General features: G+C 39.1%; 1 protein-coding gene across 1 annotated transcript in view; it reads right to left on the bottom strand.

Annotated features, from left to right (window-relative positions):
* The window catches only part of DCHS2 (dachsous cadherin-related 2), a gene marked incomplete at both ends in the record, with an annotated part of 301,321 nt that overhangs the window by 133,830 nt on the left and 153,247 nt on the right, over positions 1–14,244 (bottom strand). Inside the window, one exon of the mRNA XM_082633895.1 lies at positions 8,544–8,775. Within this exon, the coding sequence (XP_082490021.1) occupies positions 8,544–8,775 (232 nt within the window). The remainder of the gene's footprint in view (positions 1–8,543; positions 8,776–14,244) is intronic.

Raw genomic sequence — 14,244 nt, 5'->3', positions numbered from 1 at the left:
TGGTAATTGGCATTCAGTTTGATACATCAAAAGAAAGAGCTTGCTTAATGTAAGTCTGAAGATAAAATAATTTAAGTATGGAATGCCATCTGCTGAAGATTCTTAGGAGCCAGACAGCTGGGCTTCTTTTGGTCAAATAACTATACTACAGTGTGTCACCATACTCTCAATACTTGACCTTCAGAATGTAATTATTGAGTCTCTGGCCTTCTTCTATATATATATATATATTTTTTTTCCCCTATATTTCCACATATGTTTCCATAGCTTTCTGTACTCTGGTCTGGACTGAGTATCTATTTCTTTTCCAGTATTAAACTTTAAAAGCTATTGTAATTTTGGGGCTTCCCTGGTGGTGCAGTGGTTGAGAGTCCGCCTGCCGTTGCAGGGGACACAGGTTCGTGCCCCGGTCTGGGAAGATTCCTATATGCCGTGAAGTGGCTGGCCCATGAGCCATGGCCATTGAGCCTGCACGTCCGGAGCCTGTGCTCTGCAATGGGAGGGGCCACAACAGTGAGAGGCCCACATACCGCAAAAAAAAAAAAAAAGTAATTTGATAATATGATTTTTTAATTTATTTATTATTGAGATATAATTGACTATATACTATTGTATTAGTTTTAGATGTACAACATGGTAATTTGATATATGTTTGTATTGTGAACTGATTACGAGAATAAATTTAGTTAACATCCATCACCACACATATTTATAATTTTTTCCCTTGTGATGAGAACTTTTATGATTTACTCTGTTAGCAACTTTCAAATATACAATATAATATTGTTAACTACAGTCACCATGCTGTACATAAATCCCCAGGATTTATTATCTTATACCTGGAAGTTTGTACCTTTTAACCCCCTTCACCCATGTCACCTGCCCCACTCCACCCCCAGCTCCGGCACCCACTGATCTCTTGTCTGTATATTATATGCGCTATTATTGTTGACTCAGCTGGACTGCAAGCTTTCTTGTGGCAACAGCTCCATCTCATTCTTTCCTTTTTTATATCAACGACCATTTATTGTGTACCATCTACATTCCAGGAAATGTGCTAGTAACTGGAAAGGCAGTAGGGAGCAAAATAGACAGTGTCTGCAGGGCACAGACATTAATCATATAATCAAAAAATATAATATAAAGAGAAGCTGTGTTAGAATATAAACTGGGACCTGATATAATGTGCTTGGGGAGGGAATCATCAGAAAGCATCTCCATGAAAAAGTGACCTATAACCTGAGCTCTGAAGGATGAGTTAGGCCGTTATCTAGGTGAATATGTGAGTGTGGGAAGAGAAGAGGATAGAGAGCCATCCAATGTCCTGTGCAGAAGGGCAAATACATGACGTGCCTATGGAGGGAAGCACGGTGGGCTCAGGGCAAGGAGGAGAAGGAGGAAGAAAGGGGAGGAGGAAGAGAAGGGGAAGAGATAGTTGGTGTAAGGAATGAGCACAAAGATGAAAGAGAATTACTGGAGCTCAGGCCACAGGGGAAAGGAGGGCAGGTCATGAAGGGCCTGGGAGACCATAACAAGGATTTGGCCTCCGGCCAAAGAGCCATGGAAAGTCATCGAAAGATTTTAGGCAGGGAGGTGAGATAACCAAATCTGTCTTTCTATAGTTGAACGAGTTCCATCTCATGCCTATATGTATGAATTTTACTAGGCTCCTCTGAGCCAAGGACTACCTTTTTGGCTTGCAAAGCCAACTTTGTGCAGTGAAACAGTTTCAACTAGAGACCAGTAAGAAGCTAGTAAGTTTCTTTGAATGAACAGTCACCACTTAGAAGAGGAGAGTATTAAGATTAAGTGTACCCTTCTATATGTGGAATATTTCAAAACATTCACTTCTAAAAACATTCAAGTATAAAGGGGAGCTAGAAAACTCACTTACTTGAATTCAACATGCTTAAATAGACTAAGCTGTCTACTAAAAGCTGATGGGCCAGAAAATGTAGCTTTAAAAAATATATATATTACATATGATATATATATATAAAATAAATAATAAGACAGTAAGTAAAATCAATAGCTCTCTTTCCCTGTATATTAGCCAGCTTAAGACTTATGACATTATATTTTAAGGCTTTAAAGTACAGTGATTATTTGGCTTTCATTTTTTTCATGACACTTGCAAATTATCATAAACCACCAGTTCAGGGGATCAATTTTAACTTTAAAAAATAGATGTTGATTCACTTACAGAGCACTACTTATTTTAACTTTTAGTTACTGTAGTGCTTAGATTTATACATACTAATTATAATGTGCAATCATATTTGTCTATGCTATTTATCTTGTCACTTATTTAAATAGAGGAAATTGCTGGAATGAATTTTTTTAATTGATAGATTAATAAAAGAACTTAAAGACAAAGGTCTTCTCTTAAATCTGATATACAAATAAAATCATGTTCTTCTACTAATTAAGCAATACGTTTAGAATCAAGCTTCCTGGAAAAGATGGGATACTCTTCACCAAAGTAGTACTTCATAGTTAGAAAATAACCTATAGGTCATTACTAAAACTGAAAGCTATGGGATAGTTAAGAACAAAAATAAGGGACTTCCCTGGTGGTGCAGTGGTTAAGAATCTGCGTGCCTATGCAGGGGACACGGGTTCAATCCCTGGTCTGGGAAGAGCCCACATGCTGTGGAGCAACTAAGCCCATGCACCACAACTACCTACTGAACCTGTGCTCTAGAGCCATCAAGCCACAACTACTGAGCCTGAGTGCTACAACTACTGAAGCCCACATGCCTAGAGCCCGTGTTCCTCAACAAGAGAAGCCACCACAATGAGAAGCCCGCGCACCACAATGAAGAGTAGCCCACGCTTGCTGCAACTAGAGAAAGCCTGAGCACAGCAACAAAGACCCAACACAACCAAAAAAAATTTTTTTTTAAAAAGAACAAAAATAAGCACAAAATCATGACCTCCACCAAACATGGAGTCTGTAATTTTCTCAAAAACAGAGACAGACCAAAAACTATGGGATATCAATATAAATTTCTTATGATTATTGATATTTATGGTGTCTTTCCTATATTCGTTTTGTGAGAATATAGAAGCTTATTCACCAAATAGATGATATTATACTCTATTTTCCACACAAATCTGGGTAACTAAGCTGCATTGGCTGAAAGGAGTAGGATGAATATTTTGAATTTGTCTATCTCATACTGACAACTAAAACAGTTCTTAAGAAAAATGTACCTATTTTGGAAGATTTTCCACTGAATTCTATTTATTCAACTGAAAAGAGTAAATAAATCAACAGATAATTATTATCTCAAATAGGCTTATATAGGAAGTCACAATGAGAGATCATTTCTATCTTATTTAGTTGAATCAATGGAACTTACATTTATCTTAGCTTTGTCTTTAGTTTTTTTTTAAACCATAATCATGGGAAGAGTTTATATATATATATATATAATTTATTTTTGGCTGTGTTGGGTCTTTGTTGCTGTGCATGGGCTTTCTCTAGTTGCAGCAAGAGGGGGCTACTCTTTCTTGTGGTGTGCGGGCTTCTCATCGTGGTGGCTTCTCTTGTTGTGGAGCATGGGCTCTAGGCACATGGGCTTCAGTAGTTGTGGCACGTGGGCTCAGTAGTTGTGGCAAACGGGCTTAGCCGCTCCTTGGCATGTGGGATCTTCCCTGACCAGGGCTCGAACCTGTGTCCCCTGCATTGGCAGGCAGATTCTTAACCATTGTGCCACCAGGGAAGTCCCATGGAAAGAGCTTTGAAATGGAAGTTCGAGAAGTAAAAGTGTCAGGAGTACTACTAACTCCTTGAGCAAATCACTAAGTCTCTTAGGGTTTTCAGGCTCTTAATTTACAATGGGCATAAAAACATCTGCCTTGCTTATGTCATACATTGATGTAAGGCTCAAATAGGCAATATATGGAAAAGATGTCAAAAAGTATCGTCTGAGATGGAACAGTATAAGGACAGATCACAGGTCTAAGATGGGGTTCAAGTCCAATTATGCCATTTACCAACTGTGTACCTTTAGGGAAGTCACTAAATCCCTTTCTGCCTCAATTTCTTCCTCCACTAAATGAGGGAGCTGATCTGTAAGGTCCCTCCCATCTCCAAGAGTCTGTGATCTTATACTGGAAAAACTAATGAGAAAACCCTCTAACATGCTTTTGTTTCCCACGAAAGTGACATACACTGATTAGGTGCTCATGATTAATTTTAGTCTCTGTCTTGCAAATGAAAGAAAGTCATTTTTGGGGGGCATGAGCAAGCTCACATCCCATATGAAATAAGGTGTGGTATTAATTTGTTAACTATATATCAGAATGCTCTGAATGTAGGATAGTGACAATCATGAAAAATTATGAGAATCATTACAAGGTATGAATACTGAGTGTAAAACTAACATTAGAAAAGAATCTGCCCTTGAGATAAAAACAGACTTTGTGCTACATTACTTACAATCCCTGTTAAAATCCACACACTCTTCACAAACAAGAGATTATAACTAATCACAGAGGCAGGGCTGGTTTAACTCATTCAGTTGCCCTTTTAATTTCTTGTTTTTCCATGGTATTCAACCTGGCTTTTATGTGCAGCACAACTAAACCCAGAACAGGCAATAGGCGAGGCAACATAAGGTCTATTGTCAGATATATGAGAGCGAGCAGGAATTTTTGTCTGTCTTATACACTGATGTATCCCAAACACCGAGAACACTGCTTGGTTCATATCTGTGGAAACAATGAACTTGCTTCCATTTTCTGCCTCTCTTTTCAGAACTTTTAACTTTTCTGTATATCATTAACATGAGATAAATCACAAAAATTTAACCACAGGTAGCCCTAGAAAAAGAGGTAACTGGGCAATAATAAATGACCCACACAAATGCTTGAAACCTGTCACCTTAAAATAATCTGAATTAGAAGTAATGTTTGTTGCAGAGTAAAATTACTAAATAAATAGGACAACACAAAAGCTAAAAACTGCTCCTTTTATTTACTAAAGAGACCACTTCAGACAATGTAGAAAAAAAATCAACCTGTAGTTCAAAAAATAGGATTAAAAATACATGAAAAAGAGCTATTAATAAATAAGCTTCTTGTGTTTCCTCCTTTTAAAACTCAAAACAGTGTGGTCTGCCTCATGCCCACATCGAAAGAACCCACTAACTGAGAATAACAGAAACAAAGGCTTAAGTCAATCTCTCTCTCCTGGTGCCAAAACCCATTATACAAAAATGTTCTTTGAACCAACAACACAGTTAGAAAGACAGAAACAGAACAGGAAGATAAACCCACAAGAGAAAACAACTAGGACATCGCCACACACCCTCCAGTTTTCTCCAAAACATTTTTCTTCCCAGATGAACACAGTAAGTCCAAAAGCTCTATTTTTAATGCACGAGTCTTGGTTGTGGCACAAACAGATCAATGGAAAATCTCGTCTTCATGAACACTTGAGGCTATAACACAAAGTATGTAAGCTTATAAAATAGCATGTCTGATATAGGAAGCCTCAAAATGAAAACACGAAGGAACCAATGAGAAAATGAATGAATGTCTCTAAGAGAGAATTTTAGAGTATTTAAGAAGTGATAATGTATAAATTGGCTATCAATTCTCAATCTTCTCCTCTACTATATAACTATGTACAACTATATGCATGTGTGTGTGTGTGTGTATTTAGTTTGTATACCTAGAAAAGAGCTGGCACAGTTACGCTGGAGAGGGAATTTGGGAGAATTCTGGGGAAAGTGGGGGTAGGCCCTAGTGTCCCCGCCATGCTGCAATGGGGAAAGAGGATTTTAAATGAAGGCTTGCTCTGTGTTATCAATGATACTGCCTTGTAATTCCTTAAGAGGATGTAATAAGGATTTAAATCACTTTCCAATTATTTCTAAAGGTCATTTATTCATTTATTCCACATATATTTATTGACAGAGGCAATTTCTTGAGACTATGTTTACACTGGCAGGCTCTGTAGACACAGGCCTTTATAGGGAAAGCAAGACAGCCCAGCCTTTTATAGGTTCAACAAAGACACAGATCCAGAAGACGAAAACCATATTTCAATACAGCTCCTTGTTCTATTCTTTGAGAACATCAACAGTTAAACTGAGTTTTATGGCATGGCCTCGAGGCCTAACTATTATGTACAAAATAGAAAATGTGTCCATAGTTGTAGTCAACCAACAGATGAACAACTCAACTGTTCAAACTGGAGGCTACCTGTTCACTAGGCAACTTTTTCCCATAGTTAACCATGATACTGTTTCATTCTCTTCTAAAGGTTAAAGTAAAGCATTACTGGCTCTTATGACTTTCTCATGAGTTGTGATTAGGTGCAACCACATTCTCAGCACTGTAAGACTGAGAACATTTTCACCCTAAATGCAGCAACATCGAAATTGCCAACAATAATAACCCAACGTTACTTCCATTACGAGCTGGTCTTTGCTTTAAAAAAATACCATGATACTTCCCTAGATAATAACCTACTTAAAGTGTTCTCCCTGGCTAACAATGGCATTTGTCTAATGCCCGTGCCAGGAGTGGAAGCCTGTGACTGACTGAAGCCAGCACAACAACAGAAATATCTCCTAAAAACACGATACAGTATAGCTCATTCTTCAAGATCATCCAGGGGAAACTTGAGGATGAGTGTGTTGATGTCTTTTAAAAACAATCTGCTAAATGCTTTTAGATCCTGTGCCCTGATTACTGGCTGACTTATATATTTTTGGCAATGCTAGTGCCCTGGAGGGCCTGACCATTTAAATAGCTAAGGTCCTCAGTTTACATAAATTTTGAAAAAGCCAAGATAAGTAGACTAATTTCTTATAAAAGTATTTTCTTCTGATCTTTGAAATGTTAAAAGGGCCACATCAGTGGATTATTTTGAACAAGGAAAGTTTTGCTTTATAAAGACTGCCACTGTAAACAACTAATCCCCTGGCCAGTCATACATGCCAGGCAAAGTACACTTACCAGGCAAGAAGCAATGACTCTTTACCTAATGGGGCTCGTTGAGAGGGCAAACTAACTCGGTAGATCGGATTCCATGTCAATTATTGCTTGTTGCTAATGAATGTCGTCGTTGCAAAGGATGTTGTACAGATCCAATGAGACAATGTACAGAAACTGCCTAGTGTAGCACCTGACATCATCATCATCAGACCAGAAACATGTTCCAACCATGCTCAGAGCAGGTGTTTTAAGAAGAAATATAATCTTGAGGAGATCTCTGCACTCCCATGCTCAATGAAGCACTATTCACAATTACCAGGTTGCGGAAATAACCTAAATGTCTATCAACAGATGGATGTAAAAAGAAGATGTGGCATATACCTACAATAGAATATTATTCAGCCTTGAAAAAAAGAAGGACTTTCTGCAACACAGGACAATATGGATGAAGCTGGAGGACATGATATTAAGTGAAATAAGCCGGCTACAGAAGGACAGATACTACATATTTCACTCATATGAAAGATCTAAAATAGGCAAGTTCATAGGATCCAAGAGTTGAAAGCTGGTTGCCAGGGGCCAGCGAGGAGGGAGAAATGGCAAGTTGCTAATCAATGAGCATAAAGTTTCAGTTAAGCAAGATGAATAATAAACCCTAGATCTGCTGTACAACATTGTACCTCTTGTCACCGATAATGTACTGTACACAGATATATGTGTCAAAGGGCAGATGTCGGGTTAAATGTTCTTACTACAATAAATAAAATAAAATATTTTGTAAAAGTAAAAAAGCAAAAGAAAAATTTTTTTTTCTTTTTCTTTGCAGCCTCATTTTTGGGCAAAATATCTGTAATATCTCCATAGGATTATAATGTAATATTATACACTTGAAATTTTATAACCAAATGTTGGTTATAAAATACCAAATATTGTAACCAAATATGGTAACCAAGTATTTCAAACTTTTTTTTTGTTAACAACAAACTAATAGGAAGAGGAAGTAACCTCTTAAATATTGATTATTTCTGAAAGATTGTTTGCCCATTGGACTTTTTTGGCAGATACACAATTACCACATTAGAGAACTAAAAGGAGCTTTAGGTATCATTTCAAAAACAAGGAAACTAAGTCCCGAAGAGATTAAGGGAATGCCAGACCTAGTACCGAAAGGGATTTCTTTGGACGTCCGTACAATGCTCTTTACACTAGTAGGGTGTATTTGTATGTTGAAATGATGCAAGTCATCCTTAGATGATCATACAAATGTGGGGGACATTTGCAAAATAAATACTACTAGCCAGCATCTTTCATAATTTACTGCCTTTAATCCTCACAAAAACTTTGCAACATAGGGATTATTAGCACTACTTCTAAGGTAAGGAGACTGAGGCCAATGAAGGTCATAAGAACAAGAGGAGGCAAAGCTGGGAATCAGATCCAGTCCTAACCTACAAAGACCGGCTCTTTTCAGCATGCCTTGCTGCCTTATGGAAGGTGAAATGAGTCCTGCAACACCCCTGCCAAGGAAAAACCACTTCAGCGAATTTTCTGGCTCTTATGCAGAAGCTGTTGATTCCAAGCTCACATACCTGTGGTGGAGTCGATGGTGAAAAGGAATGACAGGTCTCCGAGGACAAGTTCGTAAGCCACTGTTCCATACATCCCGGAATCCCTGTCTGAGGCAAGAACATTGATGATCTCAGTGCCTGGCTGGGTCTGGCCGCTAATGCTCGTCACATAGGTTGACGGGTTAAACACGGGTTCATTATCATTCACATCCTCCAGTTCCACACGAACAAAAGCTTGGGCGCTGAGTCCACCCTGTTGGATGGATGAGAAGAGGTTACAAATGGGTCTCACCTGAACACTGGGATGCAGAATAACTGAGAAGGATCCTAGAATAGACTTTTGAAACAACAAATATATATATATATATATATATATATATACACATATATATATATATATATATACACATATATATATATATATATATATATATATATATATATATATATATTCATTTTACTTTTAACCTTGAGCTATGAGTTCATGGTATCTATACTCCAATGCTGATTCTTAAATAGGAATGAGATTACCACTTAAAGCTTCTAAGAGGCAATAATTCCAGAGTAGAGGCCAAAGATATTCAAGGAAAGTTTCCCTGATGTCCAAAGAGTAAAAAAAAAATCACTTTCACCCCCCAGATAATCTTTAACTGCTAAGGAGAAAGGGTAAGGGAATATTGGAGGGAGGTGCAAGAAAACACTGACCCATATGAGGGAGCTAGACTTCAGTTATTTGGAGGAAAAGCATAACAGAGGAAAGAGCAAGTGCAAAGGCCCTGAGACAGGAGTGCTGTACATCCCAGGCCTGTTCAGGGGACAGCAAGGAAACCAGTAGGGTGACATCAAAGGGGCAGGGGCTGTTCACAGAGGGCTCTGTGGGCCTCTGAGAGGACCGTGGCTCTGACCCATTTGAGGGCCTTGAGCAGAGGAGTAGTTTGATTTGCCCCCTGAAGGGCAGGCAGCAAGGTTGGAAGGAGGGAGACCAACTAGGAAGCAAGAAGAATCATCAAGTCCAGAGCAGAGGGTAGCAGTGAAGGTACTCTTCCTACAGACTTGGGGCCAGATTTGTTTTGGGATTCTTAATTTTCCATGTATTAGATAAGAAATACAGTGTATAAAACAGTGAGAAGTGGATCCCATACTGGCTTTTTGTGTGCGTTTCCTCCATCTAAAAATAAGGAGCAGGAGAGAGAGCACAATAGAAGAAGATAATCCTCTGCAATTTTTACTTTTCTAAAGTAAAGCATATGTTCCTACTTAAAGCACCATTTTCTATTTCTATCTGGTACACTTTGATACTTTCATCTTGGACAAAAATCCTTGGTAAGTCACAACAGCCTGAGTTTTCTCACTCACTTATCCTCCCTCTCTCTCTCTCTCTCTCTCTGTCTCCCCACTTCCCCCACCACCACCAACTGTGGCAGGATGCACTGAGCAAAGAGGAAAACAAAAGGCAGTGAAGAAGGTTTGGCACAAGACAAAGAGAGCACGCTGCTGTGGGCTCTGGAGGGAGCGCGAGCTGAGGGTGAGGGCAAGAGAGCATCATTTCGTATTGTTGGGGATGAAGTAAACCACGAATCCAGAAATGCCTCTCACGCGCTGAGGACCCATGTACCCCAGACACTGGGGACTAAAACAGAATTGAGAAAGACTAAAAAATAGTATGATTTTCCATCTCCTAAGCTGAATAAAGTGCCAGGCCTATGCCAGTTTTAAATTAACACAGTAAAAATAAAAACAGTGGTAGTTCCATCCAGTCTGTATCCTTAAAATGCATACTGGCGCTGTGTCTTCAGCAAAGCTAAGTAAACTGCGGGTCCTCAGGTGGAGTGGAGCGAGGGGGCTGCAAGCTGACTCCTAGCAGACGGGAAAGGCTGTGCCTGCTGATTCTCCAAACTGGATTCCTTCTCAGTTTTGCTTTCCTTTTATCCTTACTTTCCTCTTTCTTTTAAATTTCTCCACAAGTTCAAGAAGTCATTTAGGTTTGGGGTGGGTGGGGGGCTGAGAAAGCAGGTAAGAGAAGAAATGAGAGAGTGGGGAACATGTGAAGAAATGAAGATCACTCCACCTTAAGACCTTTAAGAACAAAGATGTTCATTCCTGGGCTATCCATGAAGACTCTCAATCAGGCCATGTCACCAACAACAAGCAAAATGTTAAATGGACAAAGTGAAGAGCTTGTTGTCACAGATTAGTGAATCTTTTTGCAGGAACAGTATTATACATAGATTCAGTCTTCCTTTTTTATGAATCCAATTTTTATCTGTTAAATGTATCAATGAGGGCACTTTCCTCTTATAATAACAATTTGTGAATGAATGTTAAGTGCGCTTCATGTGTATTTTCACATTCGATGGTTATAATCTCCCTTTCTAAAGATTTTTATTGTTTCCTCCATTTTTACAACTAGAAAACCAAAGCACAGAGAGCCTATGTGACTTGTCCAAAGTAAGTAAGACTATAAATAGCAGATCTGCAACCGGAACAGAGATTAATCTGTCCCCAAAGCCTTTAAAGTATTGCTTTGGTATAAATTCTACTTTTCACGAAGGACTTGTTTAAAGACTATGCTATGGGCAATGCCAACCATGGATTCCATCTCAGAGTTAAGTCCTGCTTACAAAGGACTTAACATTTATGAGACAAACACTATACAACGGGGTTTGTGGCACAGAGGGAAAATCTGGAGCCAGGAGATCTGGATCTGACATCTGGTCCTGCCGGCCTCTGGGACCACAGCCTCGAGAACGTCAGGGAGCCCGAGGCTGAGCTGCCTCTTCTGTAAAGCGGGCCACCTGTTTACCTTGCAGGCCTGCTGTTGGAAGCAGTGATATAATATGTATGAAATCATTTATTATGGCTAATCACCATCAATTATAAGATTTTACAGCCTCCTTATCCTAAATACTTGGGACCAGATAGATTTGTCTTGGAATCCTGAATATTTTAAGTTTTATAAAAGAAATATAGTGTCTATACCTAATGAGGTCTGGAGTGGCAGCCCTTAATCACTTAATATTCTGCAGCAAAATGGATGAATAGACACATTTAGAGGGATTAAAAAAAAAACATGCATAGTCTCATGTTGGTTCAAGTCAGATTTCTCACCAAATGAGTTTTCAAAACTCTCCATCTTGAGAGCTTTCAGAACTACACATAAAAGACTGTGGATCTTTATTACTCAGATGCAGATGTGCTGTGAGCATTGAATGGAGGGAAGCCTCAGGGCTGAAGGGATCCTTGAGATGGGCCCTCACAAACAAATAGGCTTTTAGAGCTCCAGCGGGTGGGCAGGTCTGAGTCTGGAGAAGCCCTTTTTAATCGGGAGATGTGGGCCCTGAGGCGTGGCTGCCATCTGGTGACTGAGGAGGACCCGGTACAGTCCCTCCCAGTGAGTTTCTGGGTCAGTCTTTGTTACAGTGATTCCAAATCAGAAGAGTAGGAGAAAATTGGAAATGTGGTTTGGAGAGTCGTAGCCAGATATTTGAGGAAACTAGAAGAATTCGGGATCCAGTCCCATTTATAGGTAGATAACAAAACCTCAAAGACAATGAACAGGACTAGAATCTTGGTGCTTCAGCTAAAGCCAATCCAATCATCTCCTTGCTTTGCTCCTGCATCTTCTTTATAAAAATCCTTCCCCTGCTCCTGCCCGTGGAGCACTCCTGACTACTTCTGGTTGAATGTGGCCTCATTTGAATCAATTTTTGCTCAAATAAATTCTTAAAAATTTTTTTTAAAAAGGATTAAAAAACATATATTTCAGCTAAAAATAACATCCTAGAAAATATAAAGATATTTTTTTAAAAGTCTCTGTCATGTTGTAGGAGGGGTAAGCACACTGGCATGGCTTGGAGGGAGAAGTAGATGGTGGGAAAAATCTAAAGAAAAGCCTTGATGCTCAGATTCATGGAGCTTCATCTAAATTCTAAGGAGGATAGACTTTGTTCTGCACACCTGTAGACCCTCTCAGTAAAAACTGTGGTGTGTACACCCTGAATACCTATATATTTACTAATAAATTATATATTCATTTACTATGCTAAATGTTACATATACTAAAAATACCACAAAGGTTTTAAAAGGATGAAAGTCTAAGTTGTAATATTTTCCTCCTAAACCCCCACTTGGGACACTATTGCTGTCATGAATGAGGGGACATGATCAAATCTAAGTTTTAGAAAAAGATACCTGAGGTAGCAAAAAAAAAAGTGCATCATAAAAATAAACAAAGCTTCCTTAGTCAAAAAGGAAATGGTGGATTAACCAAGTCAAATGGGTTCTCGGCCTCAGGACTTGCCACAGAACCTTCCCGAGGCACATTTCTATCAGGTGGGGTGAGTTCTGAGCTGTTCTCCACCCTTATTTACCACAGAACCCTCAGTGGAAGGAGCATCTCAGGAGGCAAGTATCCCACAGAGCACAGTGTGGTGAAAGCTAATCTAAACTCACTTTCTCCATTCCATCAAGTGTTCACCTCCTAATCCTCTGAAACTAGACCTCTGTCTAGCTCCTCAAGGCTGTCCTGATCATGCAACCTCTGAGAGACCCTGACCAGAACCGCCCAGTAAGCTGCTTCCAGGTTCCTGGCCCTTAGAACTGCATGAGATATTAAATGCATATTATTTTAAGCTGCTAAATGTGGGAATAATTTGTTACACAGCCATAGGTAACTAATACACCTCATAAATTATGTATATGAATATTTCTTAACTTTGTCTTATCCTTTCTCTTTCCACCAACAAGTTGTGGTTCACTTTGATATAATTTTATTCATTTAGGTTTTTAAATTATGGTAAGAGACTCTCAACCAATCTACCTGAATCCCAATCCTCTCAAGAAGTGCTGTGAAAGTTAGGATTATTGGGGGAAATCACCAGATTTGAAAGCATACAATATTGAAGGCAGGAGTGTTGTCTAGGACCAACACTGGATGTGGAAAAATACCTGTTGTTTTATCCATTTTGGCCATTGTCTACCCCCCATGCTCTCTGTTTTTGCCTCTGGGACTCCTGAATAGAACATTAATATCTATCCTTCACGTTGCTTAGCTTTTTCTGGGCTGTGCTTTCCTTTGCCAATGCATTCAAGTCTATAGTTCATAATTCAACAAGCAAAGGTGAAGGGAACTGAGGGTCCAGTTTGTTAAGGAAAAAAAAAATCAGTGAACCATGGTGTCACCAAAGCCAAGAGAAGCAGTGTCCAAAGAACAATTTCAAGTTCCTTGAGAAGCCGAATAAAATGAAAATAACAAAAGAACCCCAGGATGTGTCACAATGTAAATCATGTTACTAAAAGCAGTTTTACTAGAGAGGTGGGATGGGAAGAATGGATCAAAGAAAGACTGAAAACGGAGATAACTATTTTAAGTAGATTTGCTGTGAAAGATAGAAGAGGAAGAAAACGGTTTTCTCAAAAGGTACCTGCAATCAAAAGGAGGTTTTTTTTCAAAAGATGGACACTACTATTATTTTTTTTAACATCTTTACTGGAGTATAATTGCTTTACAAGTGTGTGTTAGTTTCTGCTGTATAACAAAGTGAATCAGCTATACATATACATATATCTCCATATCTCCTCCCTCTTGCGTCTCCCTCCCACCCTCCCTATCCCATCCCTCTAGGTGGACATAAAGCACCGAGCTGATCTCCCTGCTCTATGCGGCTGCTTCCCACTAGCTATCTATTTTACATTTGGTAGTGTATACATGTCCATGGCACTC

The sequence above is a fragment of the Mesoplodon mirus genome (genome assembly GCF_964341445.2).
Source record: "Mesoplodon mirus genome assembly, chromosome: 2".
Taxonomy (NCBI): domain Eukaryota; kingdom Metazoa; phylum Chordata; class Mammalia; order Artiodactyla; family Ziphiidae; genus Mesoplodon; species Mesoplodon mirus.
Note: the sequence above shows the minus strand (reverse complement) of the source record. Positions and strands in the feature narration are given on the sequence as shown.